General features: G+C 49.2%; 1 protein-coding gene across 1 annotated transcript; it reads right to left on the reverse strand.

Moving 5' to 3' along the window:
• Positions 1-55: 55 nt before the first annotated feature.
• PNPLA1 (patatin like domain 1, omega-hydroxyceramide transacylase) lies at positions 56-12,327 on the reverse strand. The gene is made up of 9 exons (XM_080568765.1): positions 11,636-12,327; positions 8,659-8,891; positions 7,532-7,597; positions 5,989-6,201; positions 5,537-5,597; positions 5,287-5,427; positions 4,884-4,989; positions 4,305-4,415; positions 56-3,733 (listed from the first exon to the last, which is right to left on the reverse strand). The coding sequence occupies exons 1-9, from the start codon at positions 11,835-11,837 to the stop codon at positions 3,730-3,732; spliced, it is 1,137 nt and encodes a 378-aa protein (XP_080424891.1). The 5' UTR covers positions 11,838-12,327; the 3' UTR covers positions 56-3,729.
• Positions 12,328-15,827: the final 3,500 nt, after the last annotated feature.

The raw sequence follows: 15,827 nt of genomic DNA on the forward strand, positions 1-15,827 counted from the left end.
ATCTGAAATTCCAGTTTGTATTTTTGTTACTAGCAGAATACAATGAACTACATGCTAGGGTGCATCATTGCTTTTCCCTTTATTATTTCTTTTGTTTTTCAGAGTCTTCCAGCATTTCCAAGTTTGTCAGTTTAGGGGAAATTACACAGCTTTTCCAACATGGTGATGATTTAAAATGTTACCACATACATTGAAGAAAAAAATGAAAAAATATACAAATATAGTGGCTTCTACACCTAGGAGGACCATACCAGATGAGAAATAGAGAAGGGGGAAACAGGACCCTCACCATTCCATATCTAAAAATAAAACCTTGGAAAATGAATGCAAAACCTTAAATGAAAGCAAAAAAGACATTTCATTTGAAAACCAGTGTAAAGTACTGACAACTCAACCTGTGGAAAGAGACCTACTGTGAAAATGCATAATAGTTTGCATGCTTGCTTGTTTATCTCAATCAGTCTGATCTACATGTAGCTTTTGAAAGCAGCAGAGTAGGAAACAGGCTTATTTGGATGTTGGACAGGGTCTGGACAATCAGGGGTTCCTTTGTCTCTAGTTTTGAGGGTAGGAATTAAAATGAGCTTTCCCTAAGCCAGCAGCTGGGCTGTAACAGTTTTCACTAACCTAAGATCACCTGTGGTAGGAATCAAGACTTATTTGTTAGGCCAGATAACAACCAAGACATTAGTAAGGGCTCAGTCTCCTGGGGAGAAGTGCCTCAGATTTTTCATGGCTGGGAAGGAAAAGCCCTGATTTAGGTCAGAAAAAGGCTATTTCATTGTCTACGTGTACAACGCTGTAAGGTCATTGGTGTAACTAAATAAGCAAGGGTATAAACCTGCACACAGCTCTCAACTGTGCTCCTGAATAAGCCAGAATAGCTCCAAAACGACTATTGTTTGTGTAAGGCTTGCACAGGAGCAAAGTTCAGGCTAGGTTAGTGAGTTAATGACAAACATTTGCCTCTTTATCCATCTGCCCAGCAGGACATTTTGCAAGCCCTTAGTATCTAACATAGAAACAGAGTCAGTCCAGCATAAAACATCTGCAGCAAAAACCCTGAGACACAGGATAGGACACATTTGTTTTGTTTTCGCTCAGTTGCATGGATCAGGCCCCAAGACTCCCCTCCCACTGGATCTAGGGTGGGATCTAGCCTCAGGGAAAGTACCTACTGCTTGGATTGCGTCCAAACCTTCATCACAGCTACCTTGGGCTTCATATCTCTACGGGATTCAGTGTAGACTAATCCAAGCAGCAGAACAGGAATATGGGGACATGATTTTAAGGATTTCAAAACATGCTTATCCTATTACATTGGAGATAACAGGAGGGAGGGAAGCAGCCCTATCAGGTATTTGAATCCAGTTTGTCACAGAAGGGTCAGAAGAGTCAGTCAAATTGACCAATGTTGTTTTACTCCCTTTAGGGCTTTGCCAGCTACAGAAGATTGTTCCTAATGCATCTGCTGCCTTTGACCCCAGTTTATGTTTTAAAGAGAAGCGCGCAACTTGCAACCCAGCCTGCTGACACACACCACGATGCATCGAAGAGCACACTGGCAACGATGTCACCAGCACAGGCTGGGCCACAGCACTCCTCCTATCCCCCCGGGCCTCATTACCCTACCCTAACAGAGCTGTGTGAGGAGAAATACAGAATCTACTGCATGGTTTGAAGGGGGTGCATCTGGCTTTCCCAGCTTGTATTGCCAGGGGTGAAACAAGCTCCTGCATGAGATGATTCAAAGAAATGTCAAACTTTGCCTCTGCCCCTTGCAAAGACTCCTTTGTGCCATTAGCCCCAAGCTTGTGCAGAGCAGACAGCACCAGATGTGCTTGCTTGAAAAGATGAAGGCTTAATAAAGCATAAAGCAGCTGATATGTATGATGAGTCACTAAATACCTAGGTCCTAACACACCTCTGCAGGCTTGTGGTATGGGAGTTCTGTTTTAGGTGTTCCCTGTAGGCTGTTTTTTGTTAAAATTCCTGAAGTTTTGCTAGCTTTGATCAAGCATCATACCACGTAACTGGGGCAGGTGAGATGCACTTGGTAGTTCAAGCTATGCTCCTGTTTTGTGGCTGAGATTTGCAGACAAACTTAGTGGATTTGGATATCCAGTTCTTATATGACAGCTTTCTTTGGGGGATTTTAATTCCCATTTGAGTGAGAGATACTGTAACTGTCTGAGGCTGACTGAAATGGCCCTATCCTGCTAAAGGGTGGTACTTGCTAGAGAGACCAGGAGCCTGGTAGAAAGGCTGTTGCACAGTGGGGCTGTCTGCCTGGAAGGGAAGGCAGAAGTGCAGTATAAGGTAAAGCAGATGACAGGCTGACCAGCTCTGCTCCTGCCTGGGAGTGGTGGGTGTCTCTGTCCCACCTCCACTTTGACCTGTGGCGGGGTAGATGGTCATAGTTCACGAGCTGGTTTTGAGCATCCCAGCTTTAGCTGAGGGGCTTGAGTTATATAAATCTGTCCAGTATGGAAGGGAGGTAGGAACAGGTTTTGATGGATCCAACGAAAACAAGCACCCAGGTTTCTTTTAGCAAGCTCAAAGGTGCACATTGCAGAGATAGTATTTCCAGGTCATTGATTTCAAGCAGAGATAGCAGAATGTAATTATATTGATCTTTGACTGCGCAGTCATAGTTAGCTTTGAATCTGTTTATATCAGTGCAGCTTTCAGCTATCCCACACTCAAGCCTGCAGTCCCCAGAGCTATTTGTATGAAACTTCCATCTGTACTATTTCCCTTTGTGCAATTAAACAAGCTGTTTATTCAAATAAACAGCTTGTGCTGTTGTGCTGTTTACTGCCCATCGGGAACCAACAAATGCGGGAGACTTGGTTGGGGATACAGCCAGTCCGTCAGCATCTGATGAGCAAAAGCTGTTTGGAATAAGAGTGCTGCCATTTTTTTCTACTTACAGATCAGCAACAAGAGGTGTGTTTGCCTAGATTGTACACTGCTTGTATCAGCAAATGACAGAACGATAGAAAGAACTAATGTATTTGTGAAATGTCAGCTCTCCCTGTGTAATAGATACAGTCTCCAGGACTGCAATGCTTTGAAGAAGGAGAAGGGTTAATCTTTAGGCTTCTCCATCCTTCCTTCTTAATCGATGCAAATTCAGTGTGGTCCAAAGGTGACCCTACATCCACAGGCACGAAAAGCAGGCCTCCAAGTGCATTTGGAGCTAAAGAATAGGTAGTTGGTAAAATAATTTCAGGAAGCTAGATAAAAATGAATTCATGCCCAGTGCTATGCTCCCTAATGCCTTCCCATCTGTGTTTCACTTTGAAAGTTTTTGACACATTTAAAATGTAACATTTCCTGGCAAATGCCTGTCCTGCAATCTGGATTAAAGAAGGGAGAGGGATGCTTCTGGTGGTCAGTGGCTAGGTAAAACTGGCTGGGTCATACATGCATGCAAGTAAAGATGCTGGATCCCTCCTGTGCAGCCTGTGGTTTGGCTGCAGGTGCAGCACTGCAGTGCTTTTCCTTGGCCATCATGTTAAAGCTGGTCAGGCCTGGATGGGGAGACTGCAGCAATAACTCTAGAAACAAAATCAGCCCATTTCCCCAAGTGAAAAAGCCATCCCTGTAAAACTCCACAAAGACAGCAGCCACACAGCCATGTGAAATGATCTCTGGTGTCACCCACTGCTTCCTGGGATGGAAAACTACTTGGCGTTGGAGAACCCCAGGGCCCATCCGGGATGGTTACCTATGGGAACAAGTGGGTGGTTAATTGAGCCAGGGTCAGTTAACCAGTATGGACAAAAAAAATAAAATAAAAAAATAAAAAACAGGGATATCTGACCCTGAAGGACTGTTTCTTGGATGAGGAATTGCACAGCGATAGCTGCCTGCAGGATAAAATCTTTCTGTGTCAGTCCCTTTCCAGCTGCCTGCAGAGTAACTTGAAAGCAGACTTTAGGTAGGCACGGCTAAAAAGTCTTTGGCAAGTTAACTGCCTTGAATACTTGAGAGTTCAGTACCAAAATGCCACTTGGGATTTTGGTGGACATGCCTCACGTGTCCTCCTAGGACAGAGCCCAGCATGTAAATGTTCTGGAATACGTTGTCATAGGGAAGTGGCGCTAGGCTGTTTTGTAGCTTTTTTCAGATGTTACTGAATAAATAGCACAACATCCCAGGGTAAAAAATAGTTACTTTAAAGATGAAGTACCCCAGATTGGAATTTTTAGCCAAACTCAGCTTCAGTGACCCATGGGTGAGCTCCCCTGGGGTTTCCCTGCTCTGCACCCTGCCCTCCCTCTGCCCAGGCATCTCACCCCCTGGCCATGGCTCTCTTAGGCAAGCCAGGCACCACAGTTTGGAGGAGCTTCTGGAACCGTTTTGCCAGGGAGACGATGTCTTCCAGCAGCTTCCACAGCTGCTTCAGCCTGCAAAAGCAAAATAAGCAGGTGGAGTTTAAGGTCTGGTAAGAGTCAACAGCAAATGCACGTGGTGATGCTCTTTTCCATACCCAAGTAATCCTATGCTTGCTGCACCCACTCTCTCAGGGCTTGGCGTCAGAGAATACCAAATCTTCCTGCAGAGGAAGGAGCTGCTGCTAAGTTTACCTTGCAAAGGCAGTGGGTGTGCATCAGCTTGCCCTGGTTCATAGTAAAACAGGGACTTACTGCCAGCGTGCACTGCCCCAGAGGCTGCTCTTGGTGTTTCCTGTAGAGCTGCCACCTGAAGGATACTACAGCCTGTTACACACCCCAGCACCAGGCTTGCAGGGGTGCCTGTCTGCCCAGAGCTAACCTGGCACTATGTCCCTTCAGCCTCTCTTGCCACTGCTGAAGGCACAACCAGTTGTTTCTCTATCAGTCTCAGCTTTGATGCCTTTTTCAAGATGGTCTTACCCCTTCTTGACAAAAGCCGGCAGCTTGTACGGCTGCAACAGGACCTTTGACAGTGGATCCTGCAGTCTGAACATCTCCTGCTTCTTCCACTGAGCCAGGCCTGCTCCTATGGGTGACAACACCGAAGTAAATAAAGACCAGTCATTAGAAATAACCCAATAAAGGCAACAACTCCTCCTGTCCAGCCACTCTTGCTGCAGCTCAGCCCATATGTACCGAGCCCATGCCAGGATCCAGCTTGAGCCACTCTTACAAAGCCTCTTTGCAATGGCTACTGCAGCTATAGACATATTTACCCTAATAAAAATCTCAGTAATGCCTTAAATATAATATTGAACCCCTTAAAGCATTTAGTGGCCTCAGCTACCCCCAAAACCCAAGGTCAGCACCCTGAATGCTCTACCTGGAAGGGAGTGTGGCACCAGGTACTGTGGCACCCATTTGCCCAGGCTGTTCAACATCCCACTGGGCTGCGGAAAGTCGCTCTTCCCACACATGCTGGCAAAGCGGAAATTGCCGTCAAAGTAGTTAAAGCCAAAGGCATCTGTGAACCATGAAAAGAAAGGGCTGATGTTTGGCCAGCCGCATTGGCTATGCGCTGCTGAGCAGGTCGTGCTTCTAGGCTGCGCTTCGGGTCCTGGGGTAATACTTACTGTTCCTGCACAGGAAAAGGGCCGTGTCCTGGTACCCTTGGGAAAAAATGTCGTTCAAGATCTGCAAAGAGAAACACAAGAGGTCACTAAAGAGCTCTCCATTCCGGAGAGAGAGGCAGAATGTATGCAAAGCTCTTTTGCTGTGGAGGGTTGGGAGTGACAATTTGGGACAGAATTTGGGTGGTTTCCAGCCACCAACACACTGGTCCTCTGCAGGCTGTCAAACAAGGCGGGACCCTGTCCCAGGCTGGTCACCCACCAGCAGCGTCCACTAAAAATACACTGCAAAAGGAGTGGGGACTGCCCCAAGGCAGTCAGGGTCCGACTCCTTCCCATGAAATCCAATTAATTAATGATGGAGACTGATGTGAACCCTAAAGCTTGGGAAGGTAGATCCAGCACTAATTTGTTTTAACCAAATCAAAGGTAGGACGAGGGCCTGGTGTGCTTACCATGGTGCTAGGTGGAAAGAGGGCATAGCTGATCCTGCACAGGTTTTCTACCGAGATCTGAATGCTGCCATTAAAGATCTGGAAACAGTAGAAGATGGCGGGACAGTCCCGTGGACAGATATCGAGCTCTCCCGTGAATGGCGACACAGTGATCACGGCTTCCTCCAAGCTGGAGACAGGCTGCAGACCTGTGAATCCTCCATCAACGTATCGCTGAAGGGGAAGAGCAGAGGCAGGATTTGCTCCAAGGGTTGCTACAAAGCACGTGTGAGGGCAGCGTCACCTCGCCTAGATGCCAGCATCTGCCGGCTCCTTCTGCTGGGTGCCCTGCCCGCAGCACCCAGATGGCTCCCCAGCCAGGTGCTGTATAATCCACAGCACTTCTTAAAATGGAAAAATTATTATTTTAGTTCATAAAGCTTTATAAAGTTGCTAAGAAGTCATACAGGGTCATATAAATTTAAAGTCTTGAATCTCAGGTTTGGTCTTTTTCTGTCGTTACTGTGAGCCCAATCAGTAGGGTGCCCACATTTAATAAGTGTCTGCAAATCCCTGGAGAATTACTCGCTGGGCAAGGAAAATGTTATTCACTGTATTCCAACAGGAACTGGAATTTAATGCTCAGCTTGGTGGGATTTGAGGTTACAAGGACTGCAGCATATCAGATTACAGGCTAGTGAAATACCAGTTCAGAGGAGTCTCATGGAATCATAGAAACACAAGGTTGGAAAGGACCTACAAGATCATCTAGTCCAACCGCCAAGTAGCAGCATCACCAGGCTCTGGGCTCTGCACACACTGTACGCTTTGTGTAAAAGCTCTGCAGCCTGCGTCAGCTCTGGAGGCCTGGCCACAGGCAGCCATGGACACCCGCGGACTGAGCAGGGCCCAGCAGTGCAGATCGACAAGAGCTGAGGAAAGGCCCTGGCTTAAAACCAACTGCAAACCAAGTATCATGGCTTCGTGGGCTTTGACACACAAATGGGTCGTGATGCATTAACTGCTCTGTGGTCCGCTGCCACGCTGCGTGGAGAACGCGCGGTGCTGTGCTCCTCCTTCACTGAGGCTTAGCAGGAAGTCAGACCAAATCTGTTGACTTCACTGCAGCGTTTCATAGCAAATGAGTGCGCACATGGTTGAGGGAGGATCCTCCCACAAACATCTGATGTTTCATCCATGCAAGTCTGCACTTGAGTGAATGGAGACATCTGTGCTGCAGACAGATCCTGCCTGGGGTGACCGGATTGCGTGTCAACGTCCCGAGTGTGGGCGTCCTCTCATCCCACTCTGGAGACCTGTGAGGCAAGATGTAGTTATCCAGGCTCTGTCCGTAGGCAAAGCATCAGGGGGCTCTCCAGATGGCCATTCACCCTAGCTAATCATGGGACGGTACAAAGAGCATGCTAAAAGGCTTTATCATCTTCCATTAACAAAGGAAGATGCCTGGACAGGTACTAGACAGCCTCCCTGCTGAAGGGAACACGCGGTTTAAACCCAGGAACATACTGCTCCAAGCATATGTTTTCTTGAAAATATCACTCACCACACCTCGGTAGGATGGAGGGATGAACCCACAGTAGATAGGAAGAAAGCAGCTGCAGATGAGAGCCTGGGGGAGGAGATGAATTGCAGAAGTAAATTTCTTATCTAAGTTGCCCTGAACAAAGGCTGCTCAGCTGGGTGCCTGCAAATTCAGGCTTGACAAATCATCTGGAGCCGGGCTGTCAGCACCACCTGGGCTTTGCATGTGACTGTGCCCAGAAGAAATGTTTCAAGAAGGCCAAAACATCTAATTTCAACACAGCTTCTCCGGATAAGGGCATACCACTTCACTTCTTATTTTGTAGCTGCCAGCAACATTAAAGTTGTATATCCATATATCACTGTCCAAATGCTGCTACTAGCAGTGGCAAGGCGAAACTTTGGGGTCATTTTTCAGACTTGAGGTTTTTGGACAAAACCAAAACATCCTCACAATGCATTTTCATTCTGCTGGGTGTATAACCATTTTTTACCAATCTCATCAGCTGGGAATGAGTATCTCAGGCTCCTGGGTTCCTCTGGGACATGCACCACAGGGTGAACACCAGCAGTTCTGCTGTCCTCTACTGGGACAAGCAAGTCCATGATCTCATGGTCAGCTTCATTAAGGTTTTACCCTGGGATTCTTTCCCTGGCAGCCAATTTGCTAGCTAATTAGCTATTTGTGGTTCGGCAACAGAGGCACTTTGTCCAGATATTTCCTCCCAGGAAAGTGCTGAGGAAGTTAGAAAAATTACTGCCAACAGGACTTGGCCAAGAAGAGACCTGTTCAGGAAGCCGAGAGGTCTTGTTAGCATTAACAGCACTCTTTGCAAAAGGTCATTAGCACTTAAAGCTGGCCAACATGCCAGCATCAGTTTTTTGAGGCTGGAAATAAACCTTCTTCTCTATAAGAGCATGATTTATTCCTGGCTGGCTTTGGACCTAACAGCATCCTTCTCCCTCCCCTCCCTCCCTCCAAGCCTGTAGGAGCTGATGGTGATGGGACCATGGCTTTGGCAGAGCTTCCTGACACTCTTCCTATCTTGGGTAGAAAATAGTGCAGTTAACAGCACCGATGTTTAGGTACTTCCACCCTAAGAGGTGGGTAGAAGTCTTCCTATGGGCATCAGAGGAGGGTCCCGTTACCTGAATGAGCTCCTCCTTGGAGCTGAACTCAGAGACCATGACGTTTTGGCCGTCCACTACCCGCGTGAGTGAGATGTGCAGCCGCCCCGAAGCCACCTGGTAGGAGTCCTCTGGCAGCCTCCGCTGCAAAACAGCCCTGATATTTGCCAGCAAGCTGCACTTGGGAGAGAGGGGGCCCAGGATGGTTTTCCTGGCTTCCTTGGCAGTTGCAAAGAAAAATTCCTTTAGGTCATCTGATACGGGGCGTGGGGGGCGGAGGAGAGAAAGACAGAGAAACAGTCAATATTGCCTCTGCCCCTAGAGTTATATTTTCAATCCTATTTTTAACACTGCACACAGTTAAAGTATTTTATGGATCTGAGCACTATACCCTGGGATGACACTGCTGCTCTAACTGGGGACACGGTGATGAGGTGGAAAGAGGAACTTCACCCCATGGTGTCCTCAAAGGACAACATGCTACTGAGCACAACCCCATTGCTGACTTCCTCATGAGTGCTGAAGAGTGCCTGTCACGGGCTAGGGACAGGATCCAAAGTGCCCCAGAAGGGGGGAGGCAGTGCAGATGTGGGGTTGTCAGTGCCAGTGTGACTTGCACAACATACCCCTGCTCTGTGCAGGGCTTTCCTGCAAGCTGGGCATCCTGTCTGCAGTGTGCTGGGCCTCCCCACCCACCTGAGCCCTGGCGACATCCCAGCTGGTGTTAAAAGCCGTTGCAGACATTTGCACATACCAGAAGCTGGATTAAAGGAGGAGAACTGCAGAGCCCCAGATGAGGGGGCAGCAGCCAGAGGTTTTGGAAGTAGTGGGAGGAAGAGAGTTTCAGTAAACCCCGTGGTCAGCACTGCTGGACTGATCCTTGGTCTGTTTGATGAAATGGAGAGGTTACCTGGCGGAATACCCCACCTCAGGCAGCTAAGTTGTGGCCTTGTAAAGCTTTTCCAGCTCCACAATCCTGCGAAGAATGAGCCTTATGCCTGGGCAGGCTCACCAGGACTCTGCACGAGCTTTTGTAGGGGCAGAGGTGCTGTCTTGTGAGATCGCTTTAAAAGCACAGACAGACAGACGGTGTCCTGAAGGCAACTGGAGCAACACAGGTATTAAGAGGTGTTATAACTGTTTGAGCGGATGTTTAGGCCATGTGGTGCAATGATTAACTCTCAGTGGGTTCATGTAGGGTCCTCAGGGACAATGAAAGAGCTGGAGACACCCCAGGCATTGCCTGGCTGCTCTGCTCCCTGGCAACGGGGAAAACCTGAACAACCAACCTGTGAGCTGCTGGGCAGGCAGTGATAGCTGGCTGCAGCTCCGGAGGCTCTGGCCAAGGGCATGAGGTTGCTTGGGCTGACCCCTGATGCAGTGCCATCGCTGTCCTGCTGCATCAGCTTGCTGGTGATAGCCACGTGTCCAAGAGGTGAGTGGTGGGATGGCAGGGGACAGCCTGGCTTGGGGAGCGCTGAGCTCCTCACCCAGCCCAGGCATGCAACTGCATCCACCCCATGAGACACCCCTCCAGGGGCTGAGCACGCCCTTAACCCTCATTCTGCACCTCTTCTTGGCTAGAAACTTGGCTAGGTTTGGGCCTCATTGCATTTCCCTTATTAGAAACCCAACCGGATACATCACTACTCAAAAGATCTTTTCTTCTCCTGGAGAAGGTGCTTCGGATACAAGATCATCTGAGCATCTCCACTAAGGGGCCAGTGCCCAGCCAGCCCAGTGCCGCAGCCCCCTGTTCCAATGCTGATGCCACTGGTGAGAGCAGCTGGACCGACCTGCACTTGTGGGAGCCCCAGCTCCATCCCATTGCACCAGAGAGGAGAGCACTAGGGCCCTTGCTGATTTGTAGGGAAGTTCATCCCCACATGGGCAGAAAGGTTTCTGACAGAACATAGCCCGTTGTTTTGTCTAAATTTATTTGCCAAGTTCTGAATTATTTTTAGCTCCAGCTGAGTGACTCTAGTGCCCATCAGAGGTTATAAGTGTTTTACATTTCCTCCTTGCTTTCTCTTTTATTATTTTGACCCTAAGAAGAGTGCCTGGACCCTGATCCTCCTGAACATCCATATCGCTTGATGCAGAGGCTGGATCAGCATTCAAAGGCACGTCTTGCATACGCTAGTTTACATACAGACTGCAATTAGAAACATGGTAGGATGTGATTATTTAAGTGGATTAACTGCTCTGAATTAATTCTACATGCAGATTTATTGCTAAGGGGGCCTATTTCCACATTGTCTAAAGTGGTTCAGAGTAAAAACCTCTTCTGCAGCAATAAGAGCTCCAGCCAGGAGTGGGGACCGCCGTTCCCCTGGCACATCCTGTCCCACAGATGAGCCCTGGTGCTTCTGCCAGCAGGAAAGTTTCTCTGCTATCTAGAAACAAGCATTGAGCGACATCTTCCCTTGTGCTGGATCAGTTGGTTGGGCTGACCCAAGCAGCACGCAAGTGGGGCTGTTAACCCTATAGACACCCATGTGGCTGCCACTCGCATCCCTAAGGACGCTAAGGGGTCTGACCCATAGGGCAAAGTGGGGGTATTATGTGGGCATAAGCACATTATATGTGCATATTATAATATGGCATAAGCTCAGCTGAACTTGCCTTGGGACACTTCTCGGCACTCCCTGGAACTGGCAGCAGAAGGGAAGGAGTTCTGCTCCTTCAGCAGAAGCAGGTGGATGAGCCAATGCAATATACAGGTATGTCCAGATTTGCCCATGTGGTATCTACCCAACCACCTGAGACAACATTCAGACAGCACTAACTGGCTTTTTCAGCTGACACCACCCAAAATTGCTTCAGGGTGACTGCCAAAAGTGACATCGCCTGAGGATTTCTTTTATGCCTTATAAGTGATATGAGTTGCACCAGTAACACATCCCGCCTCCCAGCAGTGCTTAAGACATTATCACCTCCCGTTCCATTCTGAAATAAAAATTCTGTAGCAAAGAAACCCAGGCGGTCATTGCCTTACCGAGGCTGATGCCACACACCACGGCGGCAGCGATGAGTGAGCCGGCGGATGAGCCATAGACCTTGCAGGCGGATTTGAGCAGCTCGGGAGCCAGCTCCAGGAGGGACTGCACCACCCCAACCTGGTACAGGGCAAGAAAGCCACTGCCTGAAAAGGATAGCGAGAAAGGGGTGCCCGAAGCCCGCAGATCCTCCACAGTCATCTTGAGGTCAAATTTCTAGTTCAGTGTCACAAGCCGTCCTTCACCATGTAAACGTCAAGCTCTTATCTCCTCTGCTTTCCTCAGGCTCCTCTCTGGCTGCAGCGGAGTTCAGAAAATGGATTTTTTGCCTTTTTTAATGATCCCAAGGTGTTTACATTCACAAGCTACTTCAGTTGCCTCCTGTGCTAAAACCAGATTTCCCCTGGTCTAAACAGCTCCTGCAATCCTCAAGGACGGCCAACTCCACTGCTCAGGGCTGAGTCAAGACTTCCCCTTTATAACGAGTGATCCTACGGCCCGTCAGCGGCCACCTGGAGACGGTCCCCACACTGCTGTGCCACCACGCCTCAGAGCAGCCACGCAAATTTTCCTCTTTGCTTCATGCTTTGTTCATCAAGGGTGTTTTTCTAAATTGGATTCACCTTCAATCCTGGCTTAGGCACAGCTCAGTACTGAGTGAGTAAGGGCTTGTATAAGACACTTAAAGCCAGAGGGTGTTACACAAGGAGTGGATGTGGGGTGTTACACAGAGTGCTGTGATAGGTTTGGAAATAGCTCTTGTAATTGCTCCGTTGGAAACTGTTTGTCTTTGCCTGACTTCTGGATGTTCTTTGGCAAGAAACCCAAGGAGCTGGATTTTCTTTCCTCTTCCCCCTGGCTCTGTGCTTTGTAAGGCCCCAGGAGGATCCCTGCAGCAGCGCTGTGCTCCCCAGAGCCTGGGATACCGACCCAAAGTGCAACTGCCTTCAGGCTGCCTCCATTAAAAATTAAAAACAGGGAAAAAATTAATAGATTTCTAGTGCCTTTTTTTGCCTTAATAACCTAATGCTGCTGTCAACATGCAGAATAAAAATTGTCATTTTAAATAGATTTATTAAATATTACTAAATAATGCGTCACTTATGTTGTCGAAACACATATGCATAGTGTTTAACGAATAGTACATACGTTACCTTCAAGGTTGTGTGTCTATTATACCCATATGCATAATATGGACACGTACATAACAGGCATGCTTCAGGAGAGACTTCTCATTCCCTGGGCTGGTGTGAAAGCCTGGCCAAAACACTGCAAGGAAACAGGACTGTCCCAGCACCCAGAGGAAACCTTCGCAATGCTGTTCCCCCCTGAATCTCAAGAACTTTCCTTGTCCTCTCCAGCCACGGCTGAGTCCCCTCTGTCCCGCTGGGGGCTGTATGCTGTGTGGTGGGAGCAGAAGCTCTGACCTCAATGTGTAAAATACTTCTGGATTGGAGTTTTGTTGGTAGCTGCCATCAGCAGATGAGCATCAATTGCAAGTACCCCTGGATCAGTGTCACTGCACGGCCAGGGATGCCCTGGGCCACAGGACGAGAAGCAGCAAGCCGCCAGCTCATAAACCCATTGCAACATGATCTGGCCTGTCCCAGCAGTGAACAACTGCTTTGCAAGAGGGTGTTTGCACGTGACCACTTCCTACTGCAGATATACAGTCTTACCGGATTCAGTCTTCTACATCCATTCATTGTCTTTTCTGTGCTTGATTTTTAGCTCCTCGACAAGTGAGTGTCCCACCCGCATGCCCCGTCCCATCCTTCCTGCCAGCTCATTCAGCCGTACCATGGCTTTGATCTGTGTGATTCATGCCTCCGGATCTTGGGAAAGGCAATTTGTTCACTAAAAGGCACTGGCAAATATCTGCCAATAGAAGAAAGGTAAAAAGCATCAGCTCTCACTGCAACTGATCTGAGCACACAAGTGCATCAGAAGTACATAAGCGTTTGCACACTGAAAGAAATTGTTTCCGTATGCTCTGTGAATTAAATCAGCAGTGAGTGTGAGAAGGTCCCCAGCAAAGAAAAGGAGTACAGCCCCACACCGAGCCAGGGCCAGTCCAGGAGAGGGGCAGAGGACATGGGGCAGGATGGAAAAGAGGATGAGGGTCCGCGCACAGGGAGGACAGGAGACACCCAGCCTGGCAGGGCAAAGGCAGCCCTTGAAAGCTGATGGCTCAGCCCTGCAAGGACTTCATGCCCAAATGCCCTGGGCTCCCTTTGGCTCAGGAGGAGACAGGCTTTGGGGGCGCACCTTGGGGTCTGCAGCCAAGGGGTGCACAGCCACATCCCAGCATTTCCCACCCTCCCCCAAGCCTGCAATGAATTGTAAGGAAGATCCTCAGGGGGATGGGGGGGAGGCAGGGAGGCATGCAAAATCTGCCCTTACCCATTGCAAATGCTGCGGCCCCAGAAAGCATCCTGGTGGACAGAAGCCTACTTGGCTGGCTGCCATGCTCCCGTGAGATGAAGCCTTGTCATCATCCTCTTAGTGACAGCGAATTTTGTATTAATTGCCTCCTTAAGTGCTAGGCTGATTTTCTAAACCACCCTCCCCCTCCCGGCACCTGGCAAAGCAGGATTAGCAGGGCCTAACTACTTGGGACAGCGGGGTTCGGGCGTGCTTTCAGGAGAACCCTGTGTGCGTGGAGCACCAAAGCCAGCATTTGCCTGGGCAGGATCAGTGCCCAGATGGCCAATGCCCATGATCCCAGGGATTTTCAGGAGAAGCGAATGCCTTAGCTTTTTGAGACCATAGCAGGGAGTTTAGGGTAGGATGAACGTAATACCCAGAGCTGGAAACTGTTCAAAACTCCAGGGGTAATAACTTGTCCTGCTCTAATACCTTCTTTAATATCTTCAGTGGCCACAGGCAAGCAGCGTCCGTAATTTTTAACCAAGAGATTAAGCAAAGATGCCGAAGTCACTTGGGAGAAGAGACATGGGCTACACAAGCCACTCCTGTCTTCATTCTGCCTTGTCCTTGATTGGGATTTGGTTATTTGGGACCACAAGCCTGTTGTGCTTGGGGCTGAGAAGGTTTCACTCCTTGTTTCCCTGGCACCACAGCCCCAGCAATTCCAGGAGGAGGAGATTTGGTTCATCTGACATCAGGAAAAGCACAGGAAAAGTGAACGGGAGAGGGAATTCATTTTTCTTGACGGCATTTTGCCTGCTGGGCACACCCCACATGCTGAGGTGATGTCGTCTGGGAAGCCAGAGTGGATACGAAACCCACTCCTGCTCCACGCAAATACAAACCACGCCCGGCCGCGGGTGCAAAGCAAACAGGGGCACTGCGGCTCCTCCCGCCAGCCCCGCTGCGTCCCTGGTACCAGCTCACCCCAGGCACAGCCTCGGCACCGCCCCAGGCGCTGGGTGCCAGGCAGGTGACAGTCTGCAAACAGGCGAGAGCAGTTTCGGTTTCTCCGGCAGTAAATGTCACCCCAGGCTGGTTCCTGGCCAAAAGGAAACACGGCGCTGGCAACACTGGGCAGCGGGATTTGGCTGTTCTTTGAAATGTTTCCTTCGAGGCTTTGCAAGCAGGGGAATGGGACACGCAAGGCGGAGGGCTGCTTCCCTCTTGCAAGGACTCTGCTTCCCCAGATAGTTCTAGCTGGGGTTTTACAAGGACGGAGAAGAGCAGCTACCCCAGGAGAGGAGGGTAAGTGGGGGGTGCTGGTGGGAGCCCATGCAGGACCATCCCCCAGCATGGCACTGACCCCAACCACGGCTACCACCTTCAACCCACCAGTGTCCCACCGCTTGCACACTGCCAGCCCCCGGATTTTGTCCCCTTCACCCCAGGATGGGTCTGAGCCTAGCATGGAGATGCTGCTGCCATTCCCACCACCCAGAGCACCAGCACTCCCGGCTCCAAGCCAAGTGCACTGCCTTAATCCAGGTCCCTGCTTAGGGGTCTGGGCAAAGATTAACTGGGAACATTCCCCCTGATTAGGGTTTAATCTCTTAGACATTTCACATCTTCTTAGACATCATAGGTGAGACCCCAGCAGCTGTAAATCCCTTAGTCCTCAAGGGAGCTACAACAAGTGCAGTTTCTGGGCCACTTGGAACAAGCTTTACCCAGGTCCTGGTGTCAGATCAATCTGCTTTTGTAATTAAATCTCCTTTTTCTGGAAAGGGAATGGCCATAAATAGACAAAAGGGGAGGAGC

The sequence above is a fragment of the Anser brachyrhynchus genome (assembly GCF_964034855.1).
Source record: "Anser brachyrhynchus genome assembly, chromosome: 27".
Taxonomy (NCBI): Eukaryota; Metazoa; Chordata; class Aves; order Anseriformes; family Anatidae; genus Anser; species Anser brachyrhynchus.